Consider the following 27,447-nt stretch of genomic DNA (forward strand, 5'->3'; position numbering starts at 1 on the left):
CATCTATCCAGCTCAACCAAACAACTTCCTCTCTACCCTTCCTATCTCTGACTATGGAAGATACCATTTTTTCAAAACCTGCTGGGCATTCTTGACTGACTAACACATCTTTCCATATCTCAGTACTAAATATGGTCTTAAGTCCTGACACCTTTGGTATTAATGGGAGGTTTGCCAGTGATAGCCAGGAGCATGAACTGAAGGAATTATCCCACTGATTATCTTGATTCTGTTGTACTATTTTGGGACAGAAATATCCTGGTTTCAACTACAGTTGTGGAATAATAGGTGACAAAATCCACCTCTAAATGTTTTTGTGCTAGTTCTGTGATGGAGGATCAGTTAAATGACTGTATGTATTCTTGAATTTCAGCTGCTGCATTTTTTATCACCTATGAGAATGTGAAATCCATGCTGCATCACGGCTCTACGTCTTACTTGACTCCTGCAACACACATGGTGGCTGCATCCCTCGGGGAGGTGGTAAGAAAGAAGTTAAAATATTGTGTGTCTGTGGGAGGAGAGGAAACTATTAAATTATGAAAACTCAGGTTTGGTGTCATACTTTTTTTTTTTTGAGTGGTGTCCATCTTTGTACTTGTGACAATTCTTACAAAAATATTACTTCTTTTTAATGAAGTGTTGGTGCTTGTAAGGATTGTTTCAAAGTAGATGAATGAGTTTTTAACAATTCTTAGTAGGCCTATTGGCTGATCTTGCTAAGTCAGTAGATAGTGGAGGTGTGGATTGTTCCAAAACGTGTATACACCTTCACATTGTAGCAGTTGTGCGTCAGTGATAACGTTCAAGAAAGGCTTTTACAGCCTTTCAGCTTCATGTGGGGTAGTCATGGAAAGGAGTTTTATTTTTAAAATAGCCTTATGACAATGATGTTATATGTAAAGTAGGTAGGTGCTGTCATCTGAAACTCATGCACCTTGACACATAAGAACCAGTATTAACTAATTAATATTTATCTCCCTCTCCTTCCCTACATGCATTCGTATTCAGCCAACATAATTTACTAAAGTATTTTACTGTGTTCATAAACAGACTGTCCTAGTGGATGTACAAAGTGATGTGACAGGATAGGGCAACTGGCAGCTGTGTAACTTCACTTACCAAAAGATGTGTAATGCTTACCTGATGAAGCATGTCTCACTGGAAAGTGTTGTGGGCAATCTAATTAAGCTTTTTGCCTTGGGATAGATGTCTGTATATTTTTAGTGACAGCTTTTCACATGTTCTCTCTCTGATCGCTGTAGTCCTTAGTTTAGTGTATTGCAGGATAAAGATACATGTGAATAATGAAAATAAACTCTACATACAAACTTTTTGAAAACTCTTTCCTCCCATTTTTTAGAAAAGTTGTGTTTCTTAGCCATTAAATCCATTACTTTGTTTATAGCAGGTTCTGGAGCTGCAATTAATGGCTTGCTTTGCCTAGGTTCGTACAATACCCAGAATAACTGGGACCAAATTCTATTGAATGCTTTAGGTGGTCGTTAAGGAAGATCACAAGAGAAGCATCTTGTTTTGATGCCTAGGTTGCCGTTGCCTTGTTAACGGCATGGACTTTGCAGAAATTAATTGTGTGTTTGGGTGGCTTTTTGTTTTATATTGCATGTTACAAATTATTAACCTGTTGAATTTAAGTAACAAAATACATCTTGCTCTCATGACTTTCCAATCTGTATCTGAGCTGTTCCCGAGTTTATACTGACAGCTCCTTAGAATCTTTTTTTTTGGGGAGAAGGAAAAGTTTTCAGTGCTAAGGAAATGTCAAGGCTGTATTTGAAAGTGACTTTATATTATAGTTCAAGTTCATAAAACTAATTTCATTGCCAATGTGCAGTGCCAGGATGACTGGACAACCCGTAGATCCACAGAGTTAAAAGTTTAGCTCTGGCAAGAGCTAGTATGTGACGCTCTGTAGTAGGAACTTCCTGTGCAAATAGCCTGTAGCAAGTGTTGAAAGAGAACCCTTCTTGATGTGACCAAATGATGACCATGCCTGTCTGATTCAGACACAAACTTGTCTATAGGTAAATACTGAAGATGCTTTATCTACATGCTTTATCCCAGAAGCTTGAATATTGTGTTATCAAAAATGGTTTCTGAGGTTATTTGCAAACAAAAAGAGCAAGGTTGCTTTGGGTTAGCTGAATCAAATATATTCCAGGTTCAGTAAAATCCTTCTTTTCCCGAGATACTCCTCTCATTTTTAACTGCGGTTGGCACAGAGCCTTGGCAGTGTTTGGGGCTGGGTGTTCAGCTGTAAACAGTCCGCTGCTCGTCTGCCAGCGCTGTCCACCTCCATTCCCCTGCTTTTGTCCCACTGGGTGTTTCCTGGCACTGCAGTGATGAAATGGGGTGCCAATTTCTGTGTCTTCACAAATTTGGGGGAGGGAAATGGGCTGTATGAAACAAGCTTTTCTGGCTCTTTTGCAACTTAAACTTAGCCCATGGTGTGGGGCAGAAAAATGTATTGTGTCTGTGGTTCCATATTACGCTTTTATTAACTGAGGTTTTTTCATCTTCTGTGGCACTGGCTTCTTTCTCTCCATTACAGGTAGCTGTGTATTTATACTGCCTGTGGTGGCTTAGCTTACTTGTAGGTTGGTCCCAAGCTACCAGGAGTGTAGAGGGATCTGTGCCATTTTAGCTTGGCACTAGGTGCCTTGCCATTATAGCAGCATGGCCTAGCTACTTCCCATGGGAAGCAGTTCAGCCCTCCCTGCTCTCTGTGGTTTCAGCTTTGATTCCCAAGTAATTTTTATTCTTCTGTGGAAGTAATACTGATTAGATTGCGTGGGACTCAGCCAGGGTAATTTAACATACCAAGCACATGAAGATAGGTGAATCCAGCACTTACTAACCATTCTGGTAGTGGTTACAGGCAGGAGGAGATAGTAAGTGATAGATTTAGGGCTGGGTGGGATATGTTTGTGTTGCTGCCTCAGGTGGATTCTTTTTGATCTTGATTAGAGCCTGTGCTGTTAGGGTATGATTTCTAACTTAAGGCCATGCACAGAACTTATTTCCATGGAAATTCTATAAAGGCTGTTAAATCAGCAAGAGGTTCTTCACCACTATGGCAATGCATAGTCCTTTTTTTTTTTTTGTAAGCACAAGGCATTCCTTGTTTGCCTGATAGCTCATGGAACAGCACATCCAAGAGGCGTTTTAAGCTTCTCAAGTGCTGTTTCAGAATGAAGCAAAATGACGACTGGGCTCATGAAGATGTGACAGTGCTCTGTGATAAAATCCACTGAAAAAAGGTCTCTTCTTTCATGGGTGGGTTATTTATAGTATACATCCTCTGCCTGTGAGGATTCTGTGAGAAAACTCTAATTGGATAATGTAATCGGCAGCACCCAAAGAACAGCTGGCTACAGATGACTCCTTGCATGATTACAGAGCCTGTTGCCTGTATTTTCCAAGGTGGGCTGTGTCTCATGACCCTTACAACTCAGGTACTTACTACTTTCATTTTCAGGCTGACAATGGAGCTGCAGCATAGTTAAATGAGTTGCTCAGGGCTGTCTTATGTGCTTGGCTCTTGCTGCTCTGAGGCCAGAGAAATATATAGTGATAACCATTGAAATGGCAATCTGACATTATGGTGTGGAAACTGACATTTTAACAGCCATTTTTCAGCTAGTAAGATACTTCTTTTTGCTAGCTTTTCTTCTCTGCTTGGTGTGATGGGAGAACCAAATTGTAAAATAAATGAGATAGGGATTTAGAGATTTTCTACAATAAACCTGTAATAAAAATAGCACAAAGCAAGATCTTCTCACTTTTTTTTTATGTAAAGTCTTGGCCAATCGATGGAAATTATATATACTATGCCAAATTGCATCAGGGTGAAAATTATAATTATAGTTTTATAGATTGGTCATTAAGTTTTAAACACAGCATAACCACTGGGACTATTATTTTGTCGGTAGTTTTTTTAATACATACTTTTCCTGCTTTGTACACTTTAATTACTACGATATAAATTGCTTTTAAATGTGAAATAATAAGCCAAAGAATCTTGTTATGTTAGGATTCCCAAGGCACTTCTTTGTATTTCCAAATGGTCTTTTTACAAAATGGAGAAATTAAGATTTACAGCAAGAAACTGATGTTGGGTTTCTAGGCTTGCTGCTCCTTCACTGGTGAACATAAATGAGTCAGCTACATTCTTGTGCATCAATAAAATGTGAGTATGTGCTAAGCTTAAAGGTATGTTAATGCTGACTAATCTGTGTTTTGAATGTGACCCAGTAAAAATAATAAAATAGGTAAAGAGGAAAAAATGCAAAGGCTCTGTCAAAATATGTTAAAATATATGGGAGAAATTAATCAAATGGGAGCTCTTGTTTTTTTTTATAGCAGCCACTCTTCTGTATTCTTTACAGCCTGTGTAAATTCATGGGAAACACAGTCCTCTGGACCTGGCTTGGTCCAGTTTCCCAGTTCCAGGCTAGGAGGCACAAAATCAAGCAGTAAAAAGGCAGTGGCTGTAGCACGGAGGTGTTTTTGTTTTTCCTTTTAGGCAGGAGGAATATAGAAGGCTAATCTCCTCTCCCAGAGTAAGATAAGGAAAAGTACGTACAAAATCTGACCCTGTTAAACATAGCTATTTTTTCCTATAACTCAGTCTTGCTGTATAGGGTCTCGGGATATCCCATAATACATGAAAAATTACTTAAAGACACAGGCAAAACTCTAGAGGGCCAGTATATGGTATGTCATTAACAAGGTTGGGGAACACATGAGTTACCCAGTTTGGGGGGGACACCTTATTATACCGCTTGTGTAACTGTGAAATTTGGAGATAGGAAACACATTTACTGCATCCAGGGCTTTGGAATTTTTCATCTGTATTCTACATTGCCCTGTATGTTTAGTCTGTCTGTATCTTTACGGTGAGCTGCCAAATGTGCTTGGAAAACATGATATCACAGGGAGTGGAAAGGAAAACCAGATGTTCGAAAATTTTACTTCTAAAATTCTAAGGCTATGTAAGCAACTCTGAGAAGGAGCAGTATTTTTAACCTCCTACTACCCATTTTAAATAGTAACCAGGTGCATCTTGCAGATCCAGAGTTTACTGTACAGTTCCAGATTGATTTGTACAGAATTTTTTTAGGTCAGTTTAATATGACAGTGTATACGATTAATTATGAGAAACTTTGATAAAGAGAAGTCCCACTCTGAGTGTCCTCCACCAGCCTCCTGAAAACATGATTTTATGGGACAATTCGAAGGTTGTCCCAGTTTGACCGATGAGATTTCCTTCGTGAGTGCCAAAGTGGCTGGATTTGGCACAATTAATTTTACATCCTGCTGGCTTTTCCGTGGAGGTGAGAATAAAGTCGTTTGGATCATGTTCTAGAGAAGCTAGCTGACAACAGCCTTTTCCATCTAATATTTAGATATTGTTATGGTTACAAACTGAGCTTTGCAAGATATTTAGTGAAAGTTTTGGGCTCTTGCTTGTAAATATCAGCTTCACTCTTATAATCTTTTTGGCCTTTTATTTTATTCTTGATTGGCTATTTTTGGTGACATTGTCTCCTTCCACTCTGTAGGAGAGCAAGCTACCTGACTTTCAGCTCACTTGTGAGAGAACGTGTGGGGGAGGACTAAGGACCAGGATGGGAGGTACATGTCCTGTTCTTTTGGCAGCTAGTGGTAATGACCATGCTCTGGAAGTAAATTAGTAGCTGAAGTTACTCAGCTGCTTTTGTCCTTGTGAAGGACAATCCTGTTTAGGATTCCAGCGCTGGAGATGTGTTGATGCTGTGCAGTGCATCCCAAGGCTGCCAGATCCCAGGTTACTTGTAATGAAATGGTGTGTCTACAGAGTATGCCATAGCACCAGACAGAGTAACTCAGATCCTGACAGCTGCCTAGTCACATTAGCGAAACTGTGCCTGCATTTCTTTGTCCTGTTAAATTTTTAGTCTGATGTAGCCATGATACTTTGTTCCTCATCTGGCTTGTTTTCATTCTGCTTCAGTGGCTCTGCACTGTGGTCCCTTGAGTTGTATAAATGCTCAACAAGCTCATGGGTCTAGAAAGGTGTTTCTGGTCTGGCTGCAAGAATCCTAGAACTCGGGCTACCTACGAGGCTTTGGTAGAGCATGAACCTCATAGGAAAAAATGGAAACCTCGGCTGTGTTCTGAGACAGCTCAGAATGGTTAGGTAGGGACTGCTCCCTTTGAAAATAATAAGCTTGGTGGTCTTCACCAAGAAGGATTTTGGCATAGTCTCACACTTAACTTTTTCCCAAAATTTGAGAAAGGAGGAATGTTGAATCAATTTGAATTGAAATGTCCAAAAGTTTGTCACTTCACTGCGGGGAGAGGATCATGTGGCTCCACAGGGCAAGGTGAGGACAGGTATTTCGAGGTGAAATTCCAGGCTTACTTGTGTATTCCAGTGTGTTGCCACTTAAGATACTTCTCTGATAAGAGCAAAGTGTGTGGTTCATCTGTGATTAGCATCTGACCCTCAGTATTAATAACTTGGGAATTTTTTTATCTGCTGTTGGGATGTGTCAAATAAGAAAGCTTCTTTAATGCAGGAATTATCTTTCTGGGGAATTCAGTTAGCTTTCTCTACTAGTCCTATCTTGTTTCTTTGAAGAAGCAAGCACAAATGCAAGCAAGTTTACAGTTTACAAGTCATTCTGTAGAATGGCATTTTGAATGTGCTTTTAATTCAAATAAAGAAGGAAATCGCATGTTTTATATTATTTTAGGCTTGGGTTTTTTGGGGGGGGCTGTGCATTTTAGACATCATGTCGTCTCTCCCTTTCTGTCCATGTATCTCTCCCTTTTTCCCCTCTGCCCTGGCAGTATCTTTTGAAACAGTTAACTATTTTCAGTTTAATAGAAGAGCAGGAATCTCCAAAAGTATATTGGTAAGAATTCCATGAGAGTAACTGGCTAGGTCAGAGAAGAAAGTTGCTATTAATGCCTGTTCTGAGGAAAAGGGAGAAGCATGAGTCAGACAAATCCACAGAATAATATCATGAAAGAATCTCCAGCAGGATAATTGGTCAGGGTTTTACAGCGTTGTAAGCCCTAGAAGATCATCTTGCAGGAGCCCAATCTAACAGAGATAAAACAGCTGCTCACATCAGACATGGAGTTAAGATTTTTAGCAATTTGAAACTCCAAGACTTGAATGTTTGAAGATGTGGCTTTTCAGTTAAACAGGCAAGTTGGTCACTCTAGGGAGAATTGCTTCTAAATCAACAATTGTCTGCTGCAACAAAGAAGTGATTTAGTACTTACTGTGTCTAGACTTTGGGCTATGGCTTTGAATTTTTAACTATCCCTTTTCTAAAAACTGAACTAATAAATGGACAAAACTTCTTAAAAATAAAAAGCTGCATTTTGCTCTTTGCATAGTATCTCTTCTCTAGCAGTGTAGTATGGGCTGGCAGACCATAGTATTCAAAGTAGTATCTCAAAGTCTGACAGCAGTCAAAGTTTGATGGGACCTCTTCCACAGTACTTAAGCTTTTTTTGCTATTTGCATTGATCAGTGCGTGTCATTTTAGGTGTGACTGTGTCTTTTGTGCTGTACGTATCTGGATGTATATAGGCATTGAGGAGGGGAATGTGCCGACCCTGGTAAGATGAGCAGTGGTGGAGAGTGCAGCAACGTAGGTGGTCTTTTGAATTAATGATGGTGGATTTTGAAATATTCATAAATTAATCTAGGTGAGGTCAGGTCTACAATACAGATACTGCAGGATTTTTGCTAAATCCTTATGCAGAAGTGTAACTAAGCAGTGGTTGGAAGATGCCTGTGAAGGTGAGACTACTGCCGTTAGTGAAGAAGGAGAATAGTTAGAGCGGATGGAAACTCAAATTAGAGCTGCAGCTGAAAATTGGTTGTAAATAAAGATGAATGGAGGCATAAATCCACAAATGCTGCCAACAAATTCATCATACAATTAAAGGCTGAAACAGCAAATTAAGAACTGTCAACCACCTAACCAGCTACCCGTGCCAGCATTCTCTTGTATGCTCCATGTTAACGGCATGTATTGCTGCCTCTTCATCATATGCCTTTCCTAGATTGCTTTGTGTTACCTACTCAATTCAGGGCTTAGAGGACATGCTGCTTTGCAGTAAAGGGTAGAAGCTTGATGGTTGTGATCTCTTTTCTTTCAATCGTAGGGCTGATATTTAGCTGATTTAGAAATATTTGCAGCTCAAAATGTCTATGGAGGAAAGCTAATTTGGGTTACAGAGTATAAGTGAGAAATAAATAATTTAAAAGTATTTCCTGATGTATTTCCTGGCTTGCAACATATTTTGCTGGAGTCAGCTTTGGAAGTGTCTGAGATAGTTTAAGGTAAGTTTATTCCAAAGTAAGATTCTGTACAGGGTTTGTCAGGAATAACTCTTTCTGAATAGCTCCATATGTGGACAAGCCTGTAATTCTTTAGGTGAAAAGGCTGTAGGAAAGAGTAAGGGATCAATTAAAGGAAAATACTTGATAAAATACAATGTAGTTGAAATTTCCATGTTCTGGGCCAATGTAACCCCAAGAGACTGAGCAAACTGTAAAATACTAGTCATCTTTCAACAGGAGACTTAATGTGTTTTCAGAAAATATTGCCTATGTTCTCTTGCCTGGAATCTCATTAACATTTGTCCTCCTGTAACACAGCCTGACCCCACTTGGCTCCTTGGAAAGAGTTTTATGCTGGCTGGGATGCACCATGCTACTTTTGCTAAAAGAACAGTTGGCTGGTAGATGTGATTAGTTTCTTAAGCCTTTTAAAATAAGTTTAACAGACTCTCAGTGGTGGAAGAGTTGCTGGGTTAGATTGGATCATGCAGACAATTCTGTAGGTTGAATTAAGGGTCTACTCTTCTTTGGCTTTAAGGCTTTCTGTGTTTAAATGTGGTAGTAGTTTATTATTCAAGCATCAACCAGGTTAAGGAAGATTTTTTTTTTTTTAAAGCTATTCATCTGACTGATTTTTGCCACTCGAATTTAAACCAACTGTTTGTACTGAGGAACTTTAAAATCTGAGGGACATTTAGTTTGTGCTGGAGTATAAAAGAGATGTGTGTAACAGGAGGCCACTCTCGGTAAGTTTTAGGTTTAGTTTTAGAAAGGAAACAAAACTCTACATTGATTAAACTTTGAAAGACCAATGTAGGTATGCAAAGCACACAAACTTTCAAAACATCTGCAGTGAGAAATAAAGAAGTGTTTAGTGTCAGCCTTGTCAGCTTCACAAACTTTCCCTCTTCTTTGCCTGTTAACTGATATAATTGGGGTATGAGTTTCTCCTTGCTGTGAAGAGAGCTCAGCACAAATTTCCATTGTTTGAGGAAAAAAACATTTTCCAAGGTGTATCTGACAGGGCTGATGGAGGGAGAGGCAGGGAACCCACAAGCAAGAGTTGTAGGGCATGTAGCTGGGCAATTGAAGAGCCACGCATGGGGAAGGAATTCTGAGAGAGGGGCAGAAGCCCATGTTGAGAGCGCTACTGAAGTGATGTGCAGGGAGCCAGCTGAGGACTTCAGGCAGCTGCAGTGAAAAGGCTCAGCCAAGATGGTCATTGTGAAGGGAGAAGTATGTGGTGGTGCAGATGATGCTCTGGAGCACGGAGGTGCGAGCTCTGGAAAGCAATAATGAGCTGACTTAGGTTTGACAATGACAGGATCAAATAACAGTCTGCGAAACAGCTCTGCAGATTCAGTTGAAGTCATCTAAGGTGGAAACTTGGAGGACATTGAAAACATTTATGCAGAAGCTTTGGTTTTCCACATGCTTGTGACATTCAGTCCCTGTGAATGGTGTCATTTCTGAAATAGTATGTTTTTACACTCTGGGTAGTGCTGAGATCTGAGGGATCGTGCTGGGTGAGATTGCTCTTTGAAGAAAAGTTTCCTGCCAGCATACAGGGGAGCTGCAGTTAAATTAATGAAGGCCTTATTGTGTCAGTCAGGAAGAGATGGGACAAAGAGCTTGGCATTGTCTAAACTTTCCCATCCAGAGCCCATTAGTCAAAACTTGTTCTCTCCATGGGGTTTAAATTAGGGGTGGAGTCACCTGTTCATGACCCCAGCAGCTTCGCACAGCACTGAATTTAACTGTGCTGGAAGGGCACATCCATGCCGTGCATGAATGTGGGAGGGGAAAATAAGATTAGCATATTCTGAGGTTTTTACTTTGAAGATGAACACTTTTTCTCTAGGGCTGTCACTTAAAGCAGAAACTGGTAGTGGACAGTACGTATATTGGGCAGTTTTTCTCATCCCTGGAGACAATTTCCTCATTAAAATAGGTGTTAATGCTTTAGCAGGTAGCACAGCCTGCTGATAAGCACATGTGGAAGGGCTTGTTCATTACTTGAGTTGTGACCCACAGCAAATTACAGACTGTAAAAACTTATATTTTTGTTCTGTCTTGGTCAAAAGGGCAGCAATTATTTAGATGAAGGTTTATTGGTGTTTTAAGTGTTATGGGTCTATGATTGCAGCAGCTCAGGCTTCTCTGTTCAAAGAAAATATGAAACCAAATACCAAAAGCATATTTCATGTTTTCTCCACTTTTCTGTTAATTTTCCTGGCCATGGAAAGGGTGAGACATTTTATCTTTGGCCTACAGATACATCTTATACTCCTCACCTCCCCTGCTATCTAACATTCTCAATCCAAAAGTTGTGACCAGAGTTTAGAAACAATTATTTGGAGGATGAAACCCTTTACTAATCTTATCATACTGCATTGAAAAAGTTCATTTTTTTTTCTCTGTCAGAGAGGGGAATCCCAGTGAGATCTGAAGAACCAAACATAAGCTTAGAAAGTTTGGAGAGGCATGGAAAGCTGCAGTGCTGAATTCAAGGTTTTTTTGAGACCCTCTGGCTTGAACCAAGAGGGAAATTTCCTCTTCTTTTTCAGGATACAAAGGAAATCAGTGCAATTTAAGATCTCTTCATTTTAGACTCACCTATTTAATCATTCAGTTCTCTGAGCAATGTAAAAGGACATTTTCCATGTTTCAGATTAAAAATAGTAACATCCTACTTAGAAGGGAGCATCTGGCATAGAAATTGGGATGCTTATGTCATATTTATTAATGTATTTTGGGAAGCAACATTTTTTTTTATATTTAAAAAAAACAACCAATCACAAACAAAACAGCAACAAACCAAACCTGAGCTATAAGGTAGCTTTTGTCTGCAGGAGTATGGCCAGGGTTAATGCAGAGGGCACTTAAAACACCCATACACTAAAACCAGAAAAAAACACAAACACCCCAAAAACACCAAAAAGATCTTTATTGCTGCTTCTCTTTGAATGGGGTTTTAGAGTTGCTGTTTTTCTTGCTCTTTCTACATTATGTTGGAGCAGGCAATCCTTCTGACCTTCAAGAATGGGATGAGAGATTAGGATTTTGTTACCAGATTGACTGCAGCCTAAACATACATCCCTTGGTAAGTCGTAGCCTCTTTGTTGTAATTTTTGTGCAGCAGCTTTTTCTCCTGAATGGGTTAGTAATTATCTTGCACAGGTATTGTGAGGTTTAGTTTAAAGTCTCTGCTCTCTGGATACAAAGTTGTATAGTGTCATAAATTAGATTCTTATTTGGTTAAGAATAAACTTATGCAAATGATATTTAAGAATAACTCTCCCCAGGTATGTTCCTGTAGTTTTGTGTTAAGTATTAAATTATATTTAGATGGTGAACATCAATTAAAGCTTCTTAGCCTACTCAGATAAAGTCATTAAGACAAACCTTCTGCTTGGGAAACTTAAAATGAAAATCCTTTATAAAGCGTTCTAAAGCATTTAAAGCTGCAACACAGAAATGTTTTCTGGAGCTTATGGCATGTTTTTGTACCCAGTTTTCAAAGTAGGCTTAGCTATGCAAGCCAGACGTTTGTTTGCAGTCACTGAGTGCAGGTTCCTAAATCACCAGCTGCTAATGTATTCCAGAACAGTTCTCTGTCCTCGGGCTACTCTTCTCCTGCCTTGTAGCAGAATGGCTGGCTAATTACTAAGTGGGGAAAAAAAAATTGGTCTTGATCCTCACCCAAGCCCCAGTTAGTGCAGAGAATAGATCAGCTTGTTATCCAGGAGCAAGCACCTCAGGTGCCAGCATCTTAACTGAATGGGCTCTTAGTCTTTGCACTTCAGTAGCCTGTCTTAAGAGCATGGGTAATATCTGTCTCTTATTGAAGATAAGTGCTCAGACCGTATGGTTGTGGGAGCTAGAATGAGTCAGATAGTCAGCTGTAAAAGGTGCATGCCAGGCTGCATGAGGAAATGCTTTCTCAAGCTGTTCTCCTTAGAGGTACAAAGCTGCTAATAGTGTTGTACCAGCTGTGTCCTCAGTTCTGAGAAAAACCTGCCATGCATCAACCCAGTTTAAACACCTGGCATAAGTCCTTAATACCAACTCTAACACCTGCTCTGTCCTCTTTCAAATGTTTCTGGATACATCTCATGCACAGATCATGCCTGCAAGATGAGTGGTCAAACTGTAGTATAGGTGCCTAAAACCAAATGCACATGTTATCTTTTGTTCTCTGCTAAATCCTACAAAACCAGTCATATAGAAAACAGTTAGCCTGGAGCACAAAGGATGGAAGCAAAAGGCTGTTAATCTAAATGGGATATCTTAATGTAGCTCTGACAACCAGGAGGAGTTGTGCTCTTTTTCTAAAGATGTTGTCATTGTCTTATGTTTGGCTTTGCCTAAAGAGCAGAACATACTGGATAGAGGAGCAAGGACCTGCTAGTAGACTAGAAGTGGTGTCATGGTGCTTTGTAGATAAATGCTTACTCCAGAATTTGCAGTGGCAATGCCATAGGTTCTTTCTAGTCCAACCAGCTACTTCAGATTCTTTGTCACATTAATGACAAAATCATTTAAAAAAAAAAAAAAAGCAAAAAACTCCGTTTGGTTGGGAGTTGTTGTCAGCCATTTTCATAGTAGGCTGTGTTTGCTGGTTTCCCTGAATGAGCAGTGAGATGTGTATATCTTGCAGCTTTTGCAGTTCCCTGGCTACTGAATCATCAAGGCCTGGGTGACCTACTTGCACCAAACCCCCTCGTAAGCAGGGCTATCACCTCTTCATTCTTTTTTATTATGTCTTGTATTAATTGACTAGAGAAATGCTTGGTAGCCTTCTGCTGATGAATTAGATGAGTACTGCCTAACTCTGAACAGATGCTCCAGCTTTAAGTAGGATTGGCCCCTATGCAGAAGTTAGTGCTTTAAGATAACGTGTTTCCAATAAACTTAGGTGAGTCCATGCAAAATGCTTTGTGCAGGTTCCTGGTGCTATTTGCAGCAGATCTTATTTTCTGTTACCTACATAGGCCACATAGGAACAGCTTTCAGATGTACTGAAACAAACCGTTTAAAACGGTATATATAAAGAGTCTTTGTGTGGACTTCAAGGCACTTTTGAGATTTTAATTGCACAGGTCATTTTTCATGATCTGTCCACGGGTCAGACCAACCAGGAAAGTCTGGTTCCAACGTGAATCCGACCAGGAGATGGCAGCATTGATGCATGCAAGTAGTATCCAAAAGTTAAAACACTTTTCCTTGAACTGACAGAGGAAAAAAAAAATTACCTTCATCTAATTGGAAGATATACTGTCTTAGCAATACATAGATAAATGTTAGCAAAATAGTCCTATTTTTAGCTTTTGTCGCTATCTGGCTAATGCAAATCAGTAAATTAAAAATGCACTTAGGTTTGCATCTAAACTCTGGAGTCACCCTTTGACCTTGTAATGATTTAAGAGAAGGATTTTGAAATTCAGTATTCTTTTTGTTCAGAAGTGGTTATAGTATTAAAAGGCTAGAAAGACAATAGATACGAATATTGTCATTTCTGCTCACGTACTCTGTAAACTAAGAATAGCTTTGCTTGTAGCTGTAAAATTGGGGTTGTTCGAAGCTTAAATCTAAAAATCCTTGAGCCTTGTTTCAGTGTTATTGTCTTCCTGCCTATGGTATGTATACACATGCATTGATATGGGGGAGATAGTCTGAAAACTGGAGAAATGTATTACCTGACCGGTAAATAAGGAAGGAGCTTATAGGGCAACACCCATGTTTTTTTCCTCTGAACTTGGTCTCTAGGATCTTGATTCTATCTTTATGCTCCCATCAAAAGATGGGAATAACTCCTTGCTCCAGAGCTTGCTTAGAAAAATGAGCGTGGTTCCTATCAACAGGGTGCTCTTGTCTGATGCCCTAATGTCGGCTGAGGTAGCTGAGGACCCCCTGCTCTACCCTGTCCATGCCTGGCTATGCAGATGTTCGGCAGAGAGCTCATTTGTCACAGGGTCATCCCCAGAACCTGTAGGATGTGCCAGGAATGGCCTGAGTTTGGCAGGCTGTATGGTGTTCTTCTGTGGCAAGCAACAGGTACATCTCTGTGAGCAGCCAAGAGATTAAAAAGCAATTTCTTTCTGGGATTTTGGTGATTAGGGAGGTGAATGGGCTCCCACCATGTGAGGTGATGTTAGTGTCTGTTTTCCCTGTTTATCTAGTAGTCAATGCAGGTAAAAGCATATATGTGGACAGTTACTGTGGAGCCGCCACACAATTATATCTTTCACCCTTGCTCATGCAATTTGCTTGCAGCTTTCAGATGTCTGAAAACTTAACACTGCACCAAGAGAATTCATACTTATCATACTGGTGCTGCTTGAACATATTTAGCTAACAAAGCAAACTGTGGAGATGTGCATCATGTTCTTTTAGCTTTGGCAGCGTTACCTGGAAGGTGCTGCAATGATTGAGATCTGAGCATAACAGATTTGAGATTTTTACTGCACCCATCTGTCCCAGGTTGTTACTTTTTTAACCTTGTGGGCTAATAAGATACGTGAACTTAATCTTGCATACTTCCCTTTAGAGACCCATGTTTGACATCAAAAGACTGCTCAGATTGTTATTCATAGTAAGGTACACATGTAGGAACAAATAAGGTAACAGGTTGTAAGTTCAGGTGCACAGTGAAAATGTCACTCTTCAGTCTGATGTTGGCAGTTGCAGCTCATGGCTTTTTTGGTACCAGAAGTGCTCTATGGAGCCAATCTGACAGTGCAGCCCGGGTGACACGAGCCTTTATTTCCTTTCATAACAGCACAATGTAATCACTGTCTTTGTTCTTGTGCAGCCACAGATTCCCTTGTAAGCGCAAATTCAAATGGGAGAAACATCAAAGTTAATTTGAAATGAAATGCACCCCAAGTAGTCTGGGGGAAATGGAGACATTACTTTGTAGCCACCCTTCTCCTGCCAAAACTGCAGCACCCCAGATGTCAGGAAGCCATGCTGCGCTCTTTGTCTGGTCTTGATTGACTAGATTGTTTTCATCCAAGCCTTTTTTAAGCTTTCCTCCTGCCTCCATATTTTTAAGGAATAAAAAGATAATATAAGGACATGGAGTGTTATGAAGCATGAAGTTCTATAAATATTTATGCTGAACTATCAAAAAACTTGACAGTTCTTATTTTCTTGACAGATTGGGGTCACTTGTTATTTTTGACCCCAAGAATTGAAAAGCATATGGAGTTAGATCTGTTTGTAATGACTTTTGGATATTGTTGTCTGGTAAACTTGTAGGAATGTAACAGGACAACAGACTTTTTCTTAGTCTCTTTGTGAAAATGGAACTTAAACCTTGTGCCATGTTACCCACAAATGACCACTCAAGTTACTGTCTCTGTGCAATCTGTCAGTGAATTCCTGAACTGTCTTTGGCAGATGTGATTTTCTGAGTTGCCAGCTTGGTTTGCCACTTCAGATGGACAGCTTTCACCTAGGTTCCTCTTGACCTGAAGTACTCGGTTGATCGTCTTTATGTCTAGGAACCACAGTGCGTTCCTGAGCCCAGCACAGGCTGGGATTGAGGAAGGCTGAAAATCTGGCAAAGGCCCATGGAATCTCCAGTGTTTTGTCACCAGTCCCAGCACTGCTTTAAGTATCCCTGGGGCCAACTGAAGGCAAACTCTCTTAAAAGTTTAATCGCTGACAAACAGGCATTTTCTAGAGAGATGAGAGGCTTCTAACTCCCAATGCTTCAGGATCCTCATTCCTCAAAATTATGTGTACGCAAGCTTAACTCCCACCTGAAGCTGAAGTGAGAGGTGAATGTTTTAAAGCCAGGTCTGGCTTTTTCAGAAAAGCTGGAGCTTTGTGGTGGCAGACACGTTATTACATTCAACTGCAGGGGCCTTTCTTGCCTAGTAAATTCATTGTGTAGGAAAGAATTAATCCAATGCTTCACCTTGAATGAAATCCAGTGTGCGTTTTAAGGTAAACCTTGAATATATTGTGTGCATCTAAAGCTAACAGGTGTCTCTTGCTGTCAGTCACTAGAGGGCAGAAAGGAACTACCTAGAAAAGAAGTTTGTTCTTCAAGTACTGAATCTTCAGTTTAGATCTGTGAAAGTGGGGGGAAAAATTCCTTTGACTGCCAAAAGACAGGATGTCTTCAAAATTCTGGTTTCATTGGTGATTTTCCCCACCCAAATCTACTTCTATGTTGGAAGTTAAAAATTTCAAGGGTACTTCCATTTTTCTGCTATTGCAATTTTGTGTTCAGAAAGTACATGGCCCTCAAAGCAAATACATAAGCTGCTCATAAACAGCTTTTAAGTTCAACTTGTTTAATTACAAAAATTATTTCCTCGTTTCTCAGGTTTCTGTACGTGGAACAATCTCCAGATGTGTCTGCTACATGAAGAGTAAGGCAGCAGAAGGAATTGCTCTCTGAACATACGGTTCTTTTGCAGGTTGCATGCCTCATACGGGTTCCATCTGAGGTTGTCAAGCAAAGGGCCCAGGTTTCTCCTTCCTCAAGTACCATCCAGATTCTCTCCCACACCTTGTATCATGAGGTGAGTTCAGAGCAAAATTGAAAGAAGTTACTTCATTCTTCCCACTTAGTGCCATACATGTCCAGAAGCATTCCTACAACTTTATTCTAGTTCTGTGGTCTCCCAGCACTTCCCCATCTATTCTTCCGTTATTAAAAAACGATTGACATGTTATGTTTACGGAAACCAAACCCTCACCTCCCCATGTGCATGCAGTTACATGCACACTCTAAACAACTCTTTTTCCTCCTCTTTTTATATGAGGTACCTACATTAAAAAAAAAGTTTCCAAAGCTCTGCTTGTATGCAAACAGTCCTTGTCTGGGACAACAGAACATCAAGTCTCTGTATCTAGAGTTTGCTGAATGGTTTCCAGTTTTTGAGGCAGGCTTTGGAGGGCTGTCCTAAAGGTACCATTTCAGAGACCCTCTGTAAGGAGCTCTGGAAATGAGTGCTCATCCAATGTTGGTAACTTTTGAAAAAGAAGGGCTTTTTGTCATGTTTTCAGTAGTTACACTGTTCCTTCCTGGAAAAACCTGTTCACTACTGTTTTTACTGAGTCTCACAAGGGGCGTTTTTCAAGTTCTATTCCAGAAGAGAAAGTGGCTCCTGAAAACACTGGCAGGGGGAGTTATACACATTTCTGTGTGTAAAAGCCAGGAAAAGGAGGACATAAATACAACCTTTAAATGATCCACTTGATTTTTATTAGCTTGTAAATGAAAACTATTATGATAACCCTGCACAAGAGGGTCACTGGAACTTCTTTCTGTGACTTGGTCATTCTGGTCTAAAAACTGGTGCTCTCAAAACCGTATGTTTTTTCCCCTTCTTTGTAGCTGGCCAGAGAACCAGAAGACTTGCCAAACAGTGGAATAAACTGTCCTATAAGACACTAAACATAATTTTATATACACTTATAAAATAAAATTTTAATTGTTCTAAATGTTGGCAGCTGGTTAAAAATCCAAAATATTTGTCTTGATAAGCTCTGAATCAAGGCTAAGAAGGTGGACGTAGGAAGCTGTCATCGTATGGGTTCATTTTGCATGGGCTATTTAAACAGACTAGTAGTTTCAAAATACTTATGGAATAGTGGATACTTCTACCGTTATTTGTATTATAAATACGTAAATATATTTATATTAATATAGAAATATCGGACAAGTAGAGTTTGAAGTAATGTGGTTTTATGCCTTCTTGCCCTTTTAATTTTAACTGTAAGGTATACTTTCTTCTCTATAACTGATTATTCTGAACAGTGGTTTAATGATCTTTGAACATAAAATGGCACTCTAAATCATGGAATACAGTATACAAGGTTGTAATCAATATAGTCAGTTTGCAAGAAGTTCAGGTCTGACACTCAGTAAGGCTGTAATGCTTGCCTCCTAATCACTGATAAATTGTGGTCTTTGGCAAACTAATTCCCTATAGTTGATGCTTTCTTTTGTTGGTTTACAGGGTATTCAAGGACTTTATCGGGGTTATAAAAGCACAGTATTAAGAGAGGTAAAACACTTGTCTTTCTGTCTTTTTTGTCTTTTAAATTGATTCCTTTGCCTCACTTTGTTTTCTAACAAGAGGTAGTAGTACAATTGAGATCAATTGCTCTAACCATAGACTCTAAATCCTAACATATTTCATTGTAGATAAGTTACTAGTCTGTAATTTAAATAGAATACTGATAATGTGCACTAAGAAAACCTGTGATACATGCAGAAAATAATCTACCATCCTGTCTCTCAGTTCTGTTGCTGCTAAATCATAAAAGGATGGAAATGTATATATTAATATGATGGAAACCATAAAATAAAGTACTGGAAACTTCCTCAAGTCTTGTGATTGCGTCATGTGAAGTATGTACGCCAACAATGGTGAACTGGTGGCATCAGGCCAAGTTTGGCACAGACAGATTTAGGCTTTCTTTAAATATATTTGTCAGCAGATGCCAAGAGATTTATCTGTCATCTGTATATAGGGTGGATTGTGCTTGCTTGCTCTCTTTTTTTTTTTTTTTTAAATGTGTGAAAGAAATGCATTTAGTCATCTAGTCTGTAGATGTGATATGGCATTACTTAACTCTAAATCAGAAGTACTTCACTGTTGGAAGAAAACTGGAGCTAAAAATATTTTGGCCTGCTTGGCAGAAAATAGTTCCTAAATGAAAATCTCTTCATAAACGTTCTGTGAATTGCAGGATTAGTGTCATGGAAGTGCTTGATATGCTGTGTGAACTGAAGGCAGATTGTAAAAGTAGAAAAACATACTGATGAACTCCCAGTCTAAAACTGTTTCAGAATCAGGTGCCAGGAGGCCATCTTTTGACAAAGCAGAAGTTGCACCATGAGTACCTCAGAGATGAGGTTTGCTTGCTATGAAAGCTAACAGCTATTGTCCAGGAAGGGTTCTTTACTTACTGTGTTCAATTTTGTATGTGTGGGTTTGCCTTCTCCTTATATAACTCAACTGAGTAAACTAGGTTTGGATCTTTGCTGCTTTTGTTTTTTAAACACAGGACCAGATCTGTTGTCTGTGTTGCCATTGATAATAAAGCCAGTTGCAGAGGCTTTTTAAGCCTTCATTCAACAGTTCTGCTTTTAAAAGTCTTTCTGCATGCTGAAAACTGTTTTTAGAACAGTTCTGTTAGCCAGCTTTTGTTACAATTATGGAATAAAGATGGATATTACCTAAAATAATAAATACTAAATTTAGTGTTCCTTAGAGTGCTGACAAATGATAATGCGCTGCAGTCTATTTTAGCAGTTTTGAGTGTTAAAAAAATTAGTTACTTGTGCAGAGATGACACCTGCTTTTCTGAAAAATAACCCCCACTGTAGCTTCCTCCTGTACTTATTTTCTGGCTCACTAAACACATGTCATTCACTCAGATTTCATTTGGAGATGGGCAAAAAAGGCCAACGAATCATTTTTATTTCTCTGAGGGGTTCTGAATAAATGAATAAATTTAGATCCCATTGAATACAGATTTTGCATACTAACAGGTAGATAAAACACATGGTTACTACTGGGTGCTATTCTCCTTAAAATTTGTTTTGACATATGTCAGGGTGGTAATTAATTTGCAGACCATATTCATGGCATAGTGTGTGACCCTGCTGAGATAACTTTGTTTACTCAAAATGGCAGCACTTTGTTGGAAATGTAATGGGGGTCCTCTCCATTATGTATATTCATAAAAGAACCTTCAGAACTGATTTCAGTTGAAGTATTGCTTTTTGGGAGAATCTGTCCAATAGAATGAGAAATAAATGATTACCAAATGAAATGTGCTTTCTCTTCAAAATGAAACAAATCATAGGTGATGTTTAGGAAAAATAAATCTTTGAATTTAACAGTGTTAAGACCGTTGCATTTTTCTGACAATAAATATTGTAAAGCAATTGTCCACTTGAGTAAGAACAGCATATTGAACCTTCAGCTGGAATAGTTCTAGGCCTGACATTTAATCTTGGTATTTTTCCTTCTCTTTAAGTACACTTCGTCCTTTAGGTTTTTATTTTCAGATAAAAGGCTGTATTGTTTCATTATTGGACACATCTGATATTGAATATTGGTGCTTCTCAGATGATGATATTCTTGCACTGGCAAAATTCTTGAGCCAAAATTTGAGAAAGGTTAACTTTAGTTGTTGCATCAGGATAAAATTTTGTGTATTATATAAAGCAGATTTCAATGCCTGGGCAAGAATCTGCTTGCCAATTACTTGGACTTAAATGAAAATGAGTCTGATTGTTTATAAAAGGAGTGCAATGTTAAAACCTCGTCTTTTTACTATAGCATAATAGGTCTTTTCAAGACAGCCTTATTCTGTTCTATGTAATTTGCATTAGCTGCTGTGCTGCTTCTGTTGTGGTGCAAGGCAGTTGTTTCATCCTTAATTTTTTTTTATTCTTACTCTTTCACTATCCCCTTTATCTTCTCATCAGAATACTTTCTGTACAGATGAATATTAGAAGATGGCTAAATATGTAATGCTTTTGGAAATAACTTTGAGTGAACCTCAATGCTTGGAAGTTTTGGCTATGACTTTTTCACCTACCTCCTTTTTGGTGCCTCTTCTCTTGCATCTTCATTACATTTTGGTCTTTACATCTTCCTTTGATGTAGTTATACTGAACTAATCCTAAAATTGAAAGGGAGGTGAGATACAGTTCATCATTCTGTTTCCAGTAGTAGCCAGTAAGAGGCATCCATGCTCCAAGAGGAAAGCTTTTGTGATAAGGCACAAAGTGGGAGTATGGTTATTAGGTTGCTGAATGAGACTTTGAATAAATGGCAGAAACCGGAGGCTGTGAAACGATGTGGAATTCCCATGATGTAATTTCCAAAGCAAAGTGAGAACCGTCCTTTCCTATGGTTGTAGTGTACCAGTGTGCATCGGTGTGGAAACAGGATCATGCTAGTAAGAACAGTCAATGAACAGGTAAATTTATTCATGTTTTCCACAACAGAGACAAGTTCATTTGTAAAATCTCCAGCCATCTTATAACAAGGCAGGAGCAGACTATAAATCCACTGTAAATCCTCTAGAATTTCTTAATGGGAATGTAGTTCTGCTGCTGAGATCATATATAAGCAAATGGAGCCAGATTTTTAATTCCTGCATAATTCATTTTATTAACTATGACCAAGTAGAACATCTGTTAAAATTCCATAATGTTCAGTTCATGGGAAAAAGAGAGAAACCCCCGAGTTCCCATTGGAGCTTTTCCATTTCCACTAATGTTACAGGACTCTAGCAGATGTCTTGAAGGACGTTATTATGAATGAGAGGACAACACAAGGAAAGGAAGTGCCTTGTCCAGTCTCCCTGTGTACAGTAGCTGGCTGTACAATGAATTAACTTCTGCCTGTCTGTGTGCAGGTTGCAGCTTTGCACAAGCAGTGCCACAGTTAACTGTAGTGTCCCTTCTGTCATGAGTTACCATAGTTTGGAAGAACTGAGTGAGTCCTGAGTGGGTGTTCTGTGTGTTTTTAATCTAATTTGTCACTTCAAAAAACATTGCAGATGGACTGGGCCCTAGCCCAGAAGTAGATTCAAAAGGAGCTAAAATTAATATCAAACCCTTCCTTAAAGGGGATGGAGGGTGACTGTCTCTTTATAATTCGCAGATGTCTTGAAAGGAGACTGAGGATCGCTTTCAACTGTCAGTCTTTGCTGTGCAGGTAGCTCTGAGTAACCTTGTTCTGTGTTGCCTCGATAGACTTTCTGAGACACTTCAGGTGCTCTGCTTGCGGTGGCGTCCATTCAGGTAGAGGTGGTAATGATGCTTTTACTTTACAGTGTTGTTTCAGAACTCATCTTGGAGCTCTGAATTTGAAAGAAAACTACTGATAAATCTGAACCCACTCTTGTAAAGCATGCTATTGATCTTCCTTCCAGTGAGATAGCCTAGTCATCACTTTTGGGAGTCCTAGTTTAAGTTAGTACAGTTGTGGGATGGTTTGGGGTTTTTTTGTTTGTTTTATTCCCTTCAGTGTATGGAAGTCAGAGCCCTAAGCGGATAAAGGCAGCTGCTGCTGTCTTGAGGGAGAGAGCGCACTCCATGCTATATTTATTTTGGGAAGGAGAAGGACAGCTAGTTCAAAGTATGCTGTTGCATTAATGAGTGGCAGCAGTGTGACAAACGGGCAACAATTCAGGCTCTTCCCAATCTCAGAAAGCCAAGAAGTAATAATGTCTTCTGAGGAGGAGGTACTGTTGTATGTATGCCACAGAATGAGTGTCCTGTTTATAATGCGTGTATCAAAAGGGAGGTGGAGGATACACAGGGCAGCCTTATGAAGACAAAGAAGGAACTAGCAGAAAAAAACACCAACCAAAAAAACCCCGTAAATGACTTACTACCTGGGAGGGGGAATCTAAATCAACCAGCAGCAAAATAGGCCTTAAAGGCACACCTGCTGCATTTTCCTAAATTTAAAGGGTCTGTGAACAAAGGATGCTGAGAAGGGTTTATAGAAAAATGTGAAACCCAGCTGATATATGTTGACCCTGTTGATGGACTGAGCAAGGGAGGGGATCTCTGAGGGCTGAGCTTGATAGGAAGCAGTCTGCAAACAGGGAGCCTAGTTTGTTTATCCAGTAGAGGTAGTTTTGCATGCTTTTCTTTGTTAGGACATCTTTATATAAATATCCTGTTCTCCTAGCTGTTAGAGGGTTTTTTTTTTTTTGAGTTTATCTCTGTTGCTGTAGGACAGAAAGAATGTTATTAATACATTCTTTTACTTGCACAATTAAAACTTTGATCTTCTATCATTGTGTATTACAGAGCAGATGTCGGTAGAAATAGGCAAACAGGACACTATCTTAATACAATACTTGGAAAAATAAACATCCTTCTTAATGAAATATGTGCAGTATCTGTCTTTTGTTACCTTCTAGAAAACTGAGCTGGTTTTATTTTAATTTGTGATTCTAGATACACTAGGTTTAACCAGGAATTTGCCACGCAAGATCTGTAACACTGGGTTTTTGACTTCTTCTGAGCAACCAGTGTTTCTTTGGCTTGGGTGTTTCCATATAGAACAACAACCATCTCATGAAAGGGATAGGAACTGTAAAATGTATTAACTAGCTAGACCCTGCCATGTGGAAAATTATGCAGAAGTTGTGACATGATTAATGGGGGGAAAATTGAAAAATAAGTCCCTGCTTCCCCCTTTTAACGCTACCTTGTCTTGGAAAGCCTCTCACTGCAGTTGTATCAGCTCTTGTATCACTTGTACACTTGTATCCTTCTACATATATATATATTCAAGGGTTTTTAATTTTGAAAGGTGTATAAAGGTTAAAGGTAATTCTCCTGGGGTAAGAGCAGGAGACATATCCATGGTCTGGGATAAGGGCTCAGGTACATCCTAGCTCGTGACCTGGAACACTGATAAATGGACAAAAGGAATAACTGTCCTTTGCAGTTGTAGGTTATGCTCATTACCTTCTGCCTGCAAATGCTGGAATAGTACTTGGAAACGAAAATGGAGATCTCAAAAAGAACTTACAAATTACTTTTACAGACCACAAAATAACCCTGCTTTTTCTAATTTACCAGTTGTGGGAAATAGGTTTTGTGGCATGCCTGAATGGCAAATAAACTGGCCAGGGTGGACAGAGGCCGAAAGCAAATTCCTGTTGAAGTTTGGGGGTGGGGGGTGTGTGTGTGTGTGTGTCTCGTTTTGTTTTGTTTTCTCCAAGCATGTGCAATGATCTCAGATTTTCCGGTCAAACGCTCTCTCTTTCTTAGGCTAGGTGCAGTATCCTTATATACTGGTTAGAATCAGAATGCAGCCATCCTTGCTGCCATCAATTCGCAGTTTACCAATGGAGCATACAGTTATTGCATCTGTTCAACATCAGTGGATATCTTCAGATGAAAAGAATTTCATATATGCAGTTTGTTTCTGTATTTTGAAAACTACAGCCTTGCATCTAGGGTCTTTGAACAGAAAAAACACTTTGAAAACTATATGCGCTAAGAACAGCTTATATGATTTGATAATGCAGGATCTTTTCAAATGAATGTGTATGCAAGCAGAGTCTTGCAGGAAGCTTATTCCACTGCATGCTTGAAATAGAGAAACTATTTCCATACATTCTCTAAGCAGCTTACTAAAGCATTTTTGCAAGTGATGTTTTCTGCAGCATTCCTGGTGTAGGAATGTGTTTTGTGGGTCAGAAACAACACCCTGGGAAAGAACAAGTTGGGAAGAAGCAAAGGCCTAACTTTGTTCTGGTTTTCTTCTTGCTATGATATGTTTTTGGTTTTTTGTTGGGCTTTTTTTGTTGTTTTTTTTTTTTTGAAATTTTAAATAGCCTAAGAACTATATTCTTTACATTGGTTACTTTTGATTTTAAATGTTTTGTAATGGTTTGAAGAGCACGCTCCATATGCTATCTCTAGTGGAGAACGCAAATTTCCCCACCAAAATAAAATTATCTGTGACAAAGCATCAGGAAGTGGTTGCAAAACCTTGATGGAGAACACACAAAAAGCATCCCTTTCCCTTATGAGAAGACAGGACTGTCACAAGAGAGAGGACAGGCACTAAGAGATAGTCCTCATTGTAAAAGGAGAAAAGGCTTAAAGTAGTAAGTAGCAAATAAGTGATTGTTAGGGGTATTTAAAAAAAGAAAAAGGCTATCTCATGGTGTCATTGGATGAATAACATCTTTAAAGCTTTCTGGGGCAAACCATATTAGAGTTAATGGAATAACTTTGAATATTCAGTCATTGTAGCCTGAGAGCATAGCACTGAAGTTAGGAGAAGCCACTACATGTCTAATGCAATTAGACAGTTGCGCCTACCACTATAAAATTTGGCTGGCCTTAACACTTGTGACAGTTTAAAAGCAAAAAAACCCAAAGAACCAAACAAAAATTTGTGGAGTTTTTGGCTGAGTGGTGACTTTTAGTTTTAATTCCACAGCTACATTCCACTATGGGCAACTGTATTTGTCTGTCTAAATTCCTTCTGTAGTTCTCAGTGGGAGACAAGATTTCCCATTTCACCAAGCTGTAGAGTAATCCTGCCAATGGCTGAAGACTGTTTCCTTAATGCTTGAAGCAATTTCTGTACGTCTGGGCAGAAGCGAGTAATTATCTAACCCTAAGAAGTTATGTGCATGTGGTGTATCTGTCTATATAAAATCTGGACAAAGAGACAGATGGATGCAGGTACATATAAAATATAGTATTATTTTTAATAATACCTTGTCAAGGGTCTTGCACTCTGGAACAACTAGTCCTATAAATGCGTGTGATCGGTCTGGAACAACAAGCAATTTAGCAATTTTCTAGAAGTACAGGACTGTCTTTCAAGGATGAAATTCTTGCCTGAAGTGGACCAAAACATGGTTTTTACAGTGGAAGACTTCCACTGGCAGAATTACACTGCTGTCAGTATTAATAGCAATTATCTAGTTTTCATACTTGGGCTGCTATTACCTAGTTTCTCTACATCTGCTAAAACCCAGAAGCACAGTTAAAAGAATCAGCAATCCCAGATCAAAAGCTTTTCCCCAAAATTCGTTGTATGATGTTATGTCAACCAGCAGTTCTGCTTTAACACAAAGACCTGAGCGTCTGCTCTGATTAAGAGACGATGCACTTCAGGACCTGAGGGCATAGTGGGAGTTCTGGGGAGCAGGGCTGGTGTGGGACCAGAAGCCTGGGCTGTCTTATTTCTGCTTGCCCTTGAGCTTGACAGGGGGCTGAGAACCCTGAGAGAGCTCTCTTAACTGAGAGGCTTTAGCACTTGCGAGTCTCCAGCCACATGAATGGTGGCCATCATCTTGCTTTCTCTTTTATCCATAGAGACGATGTTGTTGTATTCTGTAGCTTATTGAAGTAGTTCAGCAAGAGGGAGATCTGAGGGCATTAACATGTTAGCTCTAGTGATTTGTTTGGGAGAGTCTCCTTTCTGCTCTGAGTTTAGCACCTCTATAGTTTAAATCAAAATAGCATGAAGTGGTGGGCTTTGGGCTGGAGTTGAGTGGAGGGCCTGGCATACACTAGCTTCTGCTGGTTCTGGTACAGGGCAAGAAAGAGACCTTTGGCAGTGGGGTGAGGCAGGCAGTTGGGGAAAATCTGCTCTTAAATTGACCCAGCATTGATTCTAGGAATCTGTCATTCACATCCTTAATACAAAAATTTAGGTCTGCATGTATCCAGACTAACGTGCCTGTCAGCAGTGCTGGTTTTGGTGGGAACCTCAGCACTTGAATTACCATTTGTGCAGATTTTCAAAGTCAGTAGTGATTGTGATCTTTCATCTGTAGGTACAACAACAGAATTGGAGAGATGTAGCTAAAGCATGTAGAAGAGAGGAAACTGATTTTAATCTAGACTGCTGCTTCTGAAACCATGCCTTCATTTGACCATAAATAATTCCACCCAATCCTTACATGTCACTAGATTTTTTTTTTAAATATATATAGATATATATGGATATAATACTTGTTCTGTTACTTGTTTACTTTACATATAATATGTACACATAAGTAAGTATTAGGCATCTACTGAGAAATATGAAAGTGAAAACTTGAATCTGAAACCCAAAGATTATGGATGAAGGTGTGAAAAAGAAACCAAATCTGTGGCAGAGAGCTTATGTAATTTATCACAGTTATGATAATGTTTGGAAGCATGGCTAGAAGCACTTCTGAGAGTCTGCTACAAGAACATTTCTTCCAAGTGCTTAATACAGATCATAATTCAATTTTTTTAGAAAGACTAGCTGTTTATATTACAGGAAATGAGAGTTTCCACTCCTTTGAGTGTAGGAGAAGTGACCACCCAAAAAAGAAAAGACTGAAAGTCATACCTAACTTCAGAATATTTTTAAAGAGTCAGATTTGGCTGGTTTTAACGGAATAGATAAAACAACTTTCCTAGCTTGTTTAAAGGGGAATCTTGGGAGTGCACTAGCAATCAATCCTTATAGTAAACATTTCGGCCCGTTAAGTGAAAAGAAGTTAATTTTGGGCATGGGAACTTTTTTTTTGAAGGGGGGGGGGGGGGGGGAGGGGGGCTC

General features: G+C 39.3%; 1 protein-coding gene across 1 annotated transcript in view; it reads left to right on the forward strand.

Moving 5' to 3' along the window:
- SLC25A26 (solute carrier family 25 (S-adenosylmethionine carrier), member 26) overlaps nucleotides 1-27,447 on the forward strand; it is a gene marked incomplete at its 5' end in the record, with an annotated part of 85,871 nt that overhangs the window by 1,448 nt on the left and 56,976 nt on the right. Inside the window, 3 exons of the mRNA XM_010286381.1 lie at nucleotides 374-483; nucleotides 16,807-16,911; nucleotides 18,355-18,402. Of these exons, the coding sequence (XP_010284683.1) occupies nucleotides 374-483; nucleotides 16,807-16,911; nucleotides 18,355-18,402 (263 nt within the window). The remainder of the gene's footprint in view (nucleotides 1-373; nucleotides 484-16,806; nucleotides 16,912-18,354; nucleotides 18,403-27,447) is intronic.

The sequence above is a fragment of the Phaethon lepturus genome, unplaced genomic scaffold (genome assembly GCF_000687285.1).
Source record: "Phaethon lepturus isolate BGI_N335 unplaced genomic scaffold, ASM68728v1 scaffold20580, whole genome shotgun sequence".
In the NCBI taxonomy this organism is placed as follows: Eukaryota; Metazoa; Chordata; class Aves; order Phaethontiformes; family Phaethontidae; genus Phaethon; species Phaethon lepturus.